Below are 8436 nucleotides of genomic sequence, written 5' to 3'. Positions count from 1 at the left end.
CTCCCAAATTACACCCTGAACCAGCACTGGCACAGCAGGTCTGTCCCTGGGACTGGTTTTAGCAGAGCCAGAAGCAACATTCAGAATGTTGAAGTAGCAGCATGGAAGAAACATTGAAATCTTCAGCTCCTGCGTTTGGTCTCTGCTTTAAACAAAGACATCTCAGTCCCACCTTCTGCATCCACATCAAGTTCCCACAAAAATAACAGGAGCTTCTTCCTAAACCTCCAGGTTTGATCCTTCCCAGCCCAGCCTCGAGTCTCACACCAACACGTGCACAATGATCTGCAGGTGACACGGGACAGCTTGAGAGACAGCAAGAAGAGCATAAATATTCTTCATCATAATATAAATATGCTGTAGAACATCTCAGCAAGGGCAAAGTGCTTTTTTTTTTCCTTAATTAAGACAAAATAAAAACCTAAATAAGACTTGTCTCAACCACAACAGAAGATTTGACTCCTAAAACATCTGAATGGTCTAACTGATGCTTGAACTGACATTAAAGTGATGCAGGCAGTGCTCAGTCCTTGGGCACTCGGAAGTTGTCTTTCTCTTTCCTGATGGCCCCCATGGCCCGGATGGGGTCGGTCTCCCCAGCATGGTCCTGGACTGACTTCTCCCTGCCAGGAGGGAAGAGCAGGGACAGAATGAAATCCCAGCTGTGGAGGCACCAGGATCAGGTTTCAAGGCTGCACTTCAGGATCAAGGACTGGGCTTTGGCACAGCTCATGAGCCCTGGTTTGAAGGTTCAGGGGCAGGAGGAAATTGCACTTTGGTGCCCCAACAGCATCTTCTGCTGGATGAAGGAACAGGACACAACAAAGCCTGTTCTGTCTGCTGAGTCAGGGAATGATGCTCACAACCCTCAAATCCAGGAACCTTCTGCTAGGACAGCCAGTGAGAGTTCTTGGAGGCATCCAAACAGGAATGTGGGAGGCAGGAGAGCAATTCTCACTTGGACACCACCTCCTTCCCACACCCCCTCCCACCGCCAGGGCCATCCCCAGCCCTCAGTGCTCCCTACCTCACTCGCATGAAAGGGTTGTAGGTGAACTCCTCGGCAATGGTGGAGGGGATGGTGGGCTCTCCGCTGTCATACTGGGCCTGGAACAAGGGAGACAGTGCTGCTCCACCAGGAATTCTGGGGAACAAGGAGTGCCCTGTACAGAACAGGGAGTTTCCAAGCAGGGAATGTCTCCCCCAGAGAACAAACTGCCTTCTCTGGGCACAGCCAAACCCCAGTCCCCTGGAACACAGCATCCTGCAGCTCCTGGCTCTTAACTCCCTCTATGTCTCCCCAGCATTTTCTCCTCTCCTCCATCTCCCCAGCAAGGCTCTGTGTCCAGCAAAGTGTCAAGTCCAGGGGAAGGATGAACAGCTCACCTTGGCCCAGGCCAGCTTTTCCTGGATACTGGTGTTATTGGGTTCCACGTGCCGAGCAAACTTGAGATTGTTGATGGTGTACTCGTGGCCACAGTAAACTCTCTGGGAAGAGCAAGGGACAGTGACACCGGGGGACCCCAAAGGCACCAACAGGGAGTGCCAGGTGCCATCAGCACAGCAGGAACAACACAGTCAACCCAACACCCTCCTGGAGGGTGCCACTGGAGACAGGCACAAGTGCTAGCACTCAGGAGGCAGGACAAGCTGCCAGTTTCACAGATAAAAGAGCCCCATGTCCCACCTCAGCAGCCTTTAATGACTAGCCCCTGCTCTTTCCCCACAAGCACAAACACATTTGGGGCAGGCACTGCCTTCCCAGAGGACTGCAGCTATCCAGAGCTCCCAGGGTAAGCATTCATTCCTTGCACACACGAGAGAGTCTCTCTGAACAGCAGCGTTTTCTCTGATGGGTGTGGTGGTTTGGGCTGGCTCACGCACAAAAGGAGAGGTTTGTACCGTTTTGGGGTCCAGGCTGCCCAAAATCTCGATCAGTGCCTTGTACATCTCATCCGGGGTGCCCTCGAAGAACTTCCCACAGCCAGCCACGAACAGGGTGTCACCTGCAGGGGTGACACGGCATCAGGCCCACACCAGACCCCCCACACCCAGCTGAGGGCTCAGTCCTGCCATCATTTCCTCTGCACAGCAGCAGGAGCACGGGGACAGCCAGGCTGTGCCACTTGGTGCCACATACACACTCGTGGCAAACGTGGCTTGTGAGGCAGGAAACCCCAGAGCCTCGCCAGGCACACTCTGCCAGCACCTCCCTACCTGTGGGCAGCCCCTGTCCCCTCCTGTCCCTCCTAGAGGGGACAAGGAACACTTCTTCTTTGCTGTGAAGTTGAACAAGGATGAGTTGCCTCTGTTTTCTCCCCAATGTTCCCTAAAATCTTGTTTAAGCCTCTTTCTCATCCATGGAGGAGCTGGTGTGAGCTCTGGAGAACACAGGGATGAGGCACAGCCTCAGGGAAGGGGAATCCTACTCCCCAAACCAGGATCCAGACCCTGGGCATCAGCAGTGGAGCACCAGCCCTCTCTTACATCCCTGTTCTCTCCTCTCTCTGCTGTTAGACGTGAGCACAGATACATGGGAAAGCAACAGGGTTTGGGGTCAGCCAGTTTGGCCTGAGACAGGAAACCAACAGCTCTTTTTTCCAGGAAAAAAATGCTGGATGTAGGATTCATCCAGGGCTCGCTCCTGATGTTGCCTGCAGGGTGTCCAGCCCTGCTTTACAAACCCAGAGGGGTTTCCCCAGCTCCACCTACAATTCCTACTTGGAAAGGGGGCCAAGGTGTGGATGTTAAGCAGCTGCCCTGGCAGGAAGGGACGGACGCACATCCAGAGCCAGAGGTACCCAGGCAGAGGGGGAGTTTCTATTTTTGCAAGGGAACCTCCCAACTCCTCACCTGTAAAAACTGCAGGTGGCTCGGAGCTATTTGGCTTAGTCACATAATAACAGATGTGTCCAGAGGTGTGACACGGCGTACTGAGGCATTTCACACTTAGAGATCCCACCTGGGAAGAAGGCAGAACACTAAAGCTGAAGCTGCTGTTTGCTGGCAATCGCATGGTTAGAAAAGAACTGCAACTCTTAGTGCTCTAATGGTCCTAAATTTGCCCCAGTCTGGCCAGGAAGCACCAGCTCTGCTCCTGGGAGAGCCCAGGGAGGGAGGTCTGTGGCAGGGACTGGGAAGGGAGCTGTTTCCTCCAAGCAGGTGTCCTGACAAAGGGAACTGCCAGATCCTTTCATTTCCATGCAGAGGGACTCAAAGCCTGGCTGGCAGCAAGAGCCAAGAGATCCAGAGCAACAGAGAATCCTAAACAAAGCTAATGAAGCATGAAAAAAGCTCCAAACCAAAATGGAGCTGAAGGGGAGAAGTGGATGACACTGAGGAAAAGGGAAGGATCAAACACAGCCTCATCTGCCCACCTTCCCTGTGCTCTCTCCTTTGCTGCTGCCCCTCCAAGGGTGCACCCGAGGCCAGCAGTGCCATTCACGCCTGCCTGCACTTTCCACAGCATTTTGTGTCACCTGCCAGCTCTCCTGTAAACAAACAGGCTGCTCCCAGCCAGGCCTGCTGCTTCCAGCCAGGAAAAAGCCACACAGGCAGCTGGCACTGCTTTCCTCACCCCATATTCCAGCCGTCATTCCCACAGGAACACTTGGATTTGTTCAGTGCTCACCATGCTCCCGGCAGAGCACAATCCCTGTCCTGTCACACAGTCCCTGTCCTGTCACACACCTGCTCTGCTCCCCCAGATAAGGCAGGTGCCCAGCAGCACAGGGACACCCAGCATGTCCCAAGTGCCTCAGTGCTGTCCTCCCACAATGATCAAAACAAGGCAGAGCGGCCACAGTTCAAGGCCTGGGAAAGGGGGAAAGCTGCATTTAAACCATCCACCACATCCCAGGGGTGTTCAGAGGTCCCAGAGCTGCCCAGCTCAGGTGGGAACACACCTGTGCAGCTGTGACACAAAGAGGGGATGCCCAGAGTCCTGCAGGTCCCTCCCTTTACCTTGAGAGCTGTCAGGTGGGACACTCTCTGTGTCAGGGCCCCCACCCTGCTGTCCCCCCCGTACACGCGCAGCCCCGGCTCCATCTTCACCAGCTTCTCATTGCCTCCAGCATGGTCCCTGGAAGGGGAAAAAAAGGGATTTGGGCAAGAATGAACACAAATTTAAGGTCATTGATAGTGCAGTGGTAAGCTCCAGGTGATCATTTCTGATCCACCCCTCTCCCAGGATCTAGCACTCCTTGTATCCAAGGGTAGGCCACTCAACACGAGCGGAGATCATTTCTCCAGTAATCAGGGCAGTGAGGGGGGGGGGAACAATCCAGTCCATCCCCAGTTGGGAAACAGCACCCTTAGGGGCTCACAGTAACCTCTCCAGTAACTGGGGCAGGGAAGGAATGGGGTAAGTGGCAAATGTGCAATCCAGCATCCCACAAAACACCACGGAGCAGGCACACAGACTCCCCACAGCTCAGCACTCGCTGTGCTGCTGGTTTGTCCAGCTCAGGGCTGTTTGTTTCACTCTCCAGCCACAGAGGTGGCTCCACTCTGACCCATGGAGAGGTTATTCTGGTTCAGCACTGCTACAGCCAAACATTCACTTCACACCCCTGGCAGAGCTGGTTTGCACCTGGGGTGATCCTCCTGCAAGTGCTGACTGCAGGACGCCTCACGGGCCTGTCCTGGCACCTCAGCACAAATGTGCTCCCTCCCACACCCCACAGCTGCCTCCACACCCAGTTACTGCACTGGCTCCCTGGAAGAAATCAGGATTTTAAAGGTGAAAGGCACTGACACAGAGCTCATGGCCTACACAATGCATCGGGTCAGAGCAAGGCCAAAGGAATGAGCTCTCATCCTTCTCACACCTCAGCTGCTGCTCAGAGATCACCTTGATCCAGAAGAGCAACAGCTCCTGGCTGTGTTTGTGTGAGGGATCCAGGACAGGGCAGTTACCAGTGGTGATGGGTGGTCAGAACAGTGGTCAGCTTCACGCCGTGCTTTTTGACTGCATCCAAAACCTGCAGGATGAGGGCACAGAAGGACAGTTACACCTCCCATGGAATGAGCTGGCACCCCCCCTAGTGTCACCTGGACATGAGGTGTGAGAGCCACACCAGCAGTCCTGCAGGGAGCTCATCCCTGTCCAGGCTGGAGTTACAGGGCAGGACACGAGGTCTCTGATGCAGCCAGACGTGACCAAGCCCAAGTCCCATTTCCTCTTTTTTGCCCTACATCAAATTAAGGCCAAAATCCCAAACCAGGTCAGTAACCCCCAGAGTGAGTGAGGGACACGGTAACCCCTGGAGTGAGTCCTGGCTGTCCCTGTGTACAGCCAGTATTTCCTGCCCTTCCCCCACTCCTGAGTCAGAGTGTGGCTCATTCCCTCCTGGATGCAGCAGCCTGGAAGGACATCCCAGAGCCAAGGCAGCGTTACCTTCTGGGGCTGCACGGGGTCAACTATGGCAGCCTCCTTGGTGTCCTGGTCGATGAGGAGGTACATGTAGTTGTCAGTGAGGGCTGGCAGGATTTCCACCTTCATGTCGACCTGGGTGACTGTCTTGGGCTCCCTCAGCTCGTGCTCTGTGTGCAGGAACTTAGCTCGCAGCTGTGCTGGACCTGGGCACCCAAATACAGCCAAACCTCAGCCGTGGAAGGGAGACAAGTGGGACAGGGCATGGTGGGGCCCCCAGCTCACAGAAGGACAGTCCAACCTTGTGGGCTGCTGTGTCCTTCAGACAAGAGGAGCAAGGCCACCACAGGACAAAGCCTTGTGCCCCTCAGGGCTCTGGTGCTCCACAGCTGCCCTGAGAAGGACAGGACACTTTGCCTTCCATGCAGGGAAAACTCTGTACTTGGACAGAGAGGAGATTTCAAGGGGCAGGAAAACAGAATGGTGCTGGCCAAAGGTCAGCCTGGGACAGTGACTTTGCAAAAAAAAGCACAAAGGGCATGTTACAGCCAAAAAACAAAAAGGAAGAAGGGCAAAAAAAAGGAGAAATACAGAAATACACACACTGCTCCAACAGAAATATCCAATTTGTTATCTGGGGAAATGTCATCTTGCACAGCACAGGGAGAGAAGCCGGGCTCTGCAGGGGAGCAAGGCTCCCTACCTGGCCAGGTAAGAGGCACACACAGGGCTCTGGCTCATGCCTGCCCTGATGCAACACCAGTGCTTCCATGTTTGCTTTTGGTTCAATGTTTAATCAGATCCAAGAAGCAAATTCCAGATGCAAATAACCTGGGCCCCACTGCTTGATGCACAGGTACATAGGTCTTAAAGAAACAACCAACCCTAAGAGGTTTTACTGTGTAAAGGAAGGGAAGCAAAGAGAATGAAGTCTTGCATTGCTGGGGCCCTGCAGTTCAGACTTGAGCTCTAACACTTGCAGAGAAAGTGGCACCAGTCCCTGCAGTTCAAGAATTGTTGTCTGAGCATCTGTGAGGTGTTTGCACACCCCCAGAGATGCCTGCGCCAGCTCAGACACATTTTATTCTGCACCACTGACTCTCCCGAAGGCTCCCGACCTTCCTGCTTCACCTCCCTCAGTGCCACAGGGAGGGGTCCCCGTGCTGGCAATCACCTTACCCCACTGTCCCCAACCAGCTCAGCCTGCCCACCCCTGATAAGAGCAGCTCTGCAGGAGCCCCACAGACCTGCAGCTCCTCGGGCTGCAAAGCCCAGATCAGGCTCTGCCTGGAGCCACGGAGCTGCTCCTGCTGCCAGCCCAGCCTGGGCACGGGGAATTGTCAGGGCCCTCTGGCACAACTGTCCTGCCCAGAGCTTCTTCCCCTTCTACCTCCACCATCCCTGCTTATGCAGGAAGGGAAATCAGAGAAATTAAACACAGTGCTCAAAAAAAAGAAACCCAAGGCACAACAGAACAGGCACACACTGGGTATTTGATGGTGCAGCATTGAGAGAAGCATCCCTACCTGCAGAGTGTTCTTCTGGAGAAGACTCCTTTCAAAAAAAAAAAAAAAAAAAAAAAAGAACACAAAAAAAGCCCTTACTATTTTTTGATAGGAAAAAAAAAATGCCCAAAAAACCACTGCTCCCCAAGAGGCAGCACTTTTGGATACTGTCAGCCACAAGAGTTATCTACACCGGGTGCTTGTTTGCAGGCCTGACACCAACTAGGAAAAAAAATACAACCAAACAAAAGAAAACCCAACCTTAACTTCAACTCAAAGGAATTATTCACATACTTAAAATGCTTCTTTCCTATGAACCATCTCTAACCTTGGCCCAGATCCCACGGTCTCTTTGCCTGTGCAATTCACAATTCTTACCAAACAAACAAACAAGCTGCGCCACATAAGGAAATGTTTTCCAACATGTAATTTCAACAAAGGAATGAGAAAACATCCACCAAGAATGAAACTCACGCGTTGTGAGTTGCCATCTGCAGCTCAGCTGCACCTCCCCAGCCGGCCCAGGAGCAGAGCAGGGAGCTCTCACGCACTGCTGAGACCTGTCCAGCCCAAAGGAGCTCCCCGGGTGATGCTCAGCCCCTGCCCCGGCCCAGCACTAACTCAGATCGCTGGCACACACACAGCTCTGCCCCAGAATTAATGCCCAGTGACTTCATTCTCGCTCAGCTTTGTCCCACGTCCCTCCTGACTGAACGCCTGGAGCAGAGGAGTGGGAGAGCAGCCGCCAGTAGGCTCTGAATCACCCACCTGAGCTTCCTGGAATGGTTCATTAGCACAGCTGGAGCGACCAAGAGGAAAGGCTTTGCAGCTGGAAGTGTTAATGTCTTCACGGAAACGCGTCCGTGCTGGGGACTGACCGCAGGCAGGTTCCGTCGGAAGCGGGCTGCTTCGTGCATTTCCTCCAGAACTTTTGAGGTTACTCTTTTTATTACATAAAAGAGTCGGAAATTCCTGTTTCAAGCAGGGCTGTCACTCAGAAATGACTGCACGCCCGTCCCCTTTGCTGCCTCACAAGAACCACGTTCACTCTTTGCACGCAGGGAATTTTTGGATACCCAGCGAGTTTGTGGCTCCAAGAAAGTGGTCCGAAGCCAGGGCAGCTCCCACTCCCCTTCAGCCTGCCCTGCCGGCAGCGTGGAAGGGGCAGCGTGATCCCCGTGATTCCGGGAACTCGGGAGCTGCCACTTCCTCGGTTTGACATTCCCACACTGCAGCAGCAGCGTGTCCGCGTCTGGCAGATAACCCCCAGGGATTCTCGCTCATTACAGCCATGTCTTAAAACCCAAATGATGCAAAACCATCTGGGGAGACTTCCCAGAGAGCCCAGGCTCTAAGTCTAGGATAGACTTTGAGAATTTAGGCCCGAAATGCAAACGCGAAGCTCGGACAGTCTAGGGTTTGTTTCCATCACCAGAACAACCTGTCACCCGCCGAACCAAGTCTGGACGCCAGCCCTGGCCCCCATCCTCCTCCTCCCTGAGCACTGACCGGCGCTTTGGAGCCCCGGAGCTCCGCAGGGCCTCCCCGATGGGCTCC

General features: G+C 53.9%; 1 protein-coding gene across 5 annotated transcripts; it reads right to left on the bottom strand.

Moving 5' to 3' along the window:
• HAGH (hydroxyacylglutathione hydrolase) lies at window positions 1–8430 on the bottom strand. 5 transcript variants are annotated; one of them, XM_017734025.1, is made up of 10 exons: window positions 8389–8430; window positions 5399–5580; window positions 4918–4982; window positions 3964–4081; window positions 2854–2962; window positions 1903–2006; window positions 1387–1488; window positions 1028–1107; window positions 502–623; window positions 1–285 (listed from the first exon to the last, which is right to left on the bottom strand). In XM_017734025.1, exons 2-9 carry the CDS (start codon window positions 5501–5503, stop codon window positions 524–526), a joined length of 783 nt encoding a protein of 260 aa, XP_017589514.1. In that variant the 5' UTR covers window positions 5504–5580; window positions 8389–8430; the 3' UTR covers window positions 1–285; window positions 502–523. The 5 variants fall into 5 exon arrangements, with proteins under 5 accessions (XP_017589514.1, XP_008631635.1, XP_017589513.1 ...); XM_008633413.2 differs by lacking the exon at window positions 1–285 and adding an exon at window positions 6901–6928 and having other exon boundaries at window positions 307–623; window positions 8389–8409; XM_017734024.1 differs by lacking the exon at window positions 1–285 and having other exon boundaries at window positions 307–623.
• Between the last annotated feature and the right edge of the window lie 6 nt (window positions 8431–8436).

The sequence above is a fragment of the Corvus brachyrhynchos genome, unplaced genomic scaffold, assembly GCF_000691975.1.
Source record: "Corvus brachyrhynchos isolate BGI_N302 unplaced genomic scaffold, ASM69197v1 scaffold5, whole genome shotgun sequence".
In the NCBI taxonomy this organism is placed as follows: Eukaryota; Metazoa; Chordata; class Aves; order Passeriformes; family Corvidae; genus Corvus; species Corvus brachyrhynchos.
This window is presented reverse-complemented; position numbering and strand designations above follow the sequence as displayed.

What these genes read in the sequence shown, in the direction of transcription:
- HAGH (XM_017734025.1), bottom strand. Translation starts at nt 5,503, where the DNA reads ATGAAGGTGGAAATCCTGCCAGCCCTCACTGACAACTACATGTACCTC. An exon ending in CTGACCACCCATCACCACTG is followed by an intron (nt 4,082 to 4,917) that starts GTAACTGCCCTG and finishes TTCCCCTTCCAG; the next exon opens with GGACCATGCTGGAGGCAATG. An exon ending in GCAGCCTGGACCCCAAAACG is followed by an intron (nt 1,489 to 1,902) that starts GTACAAACCTCT and finishes TGCTCTTCCCAG; the next exon opens with AGAGTTTACTGTGGCCACGA.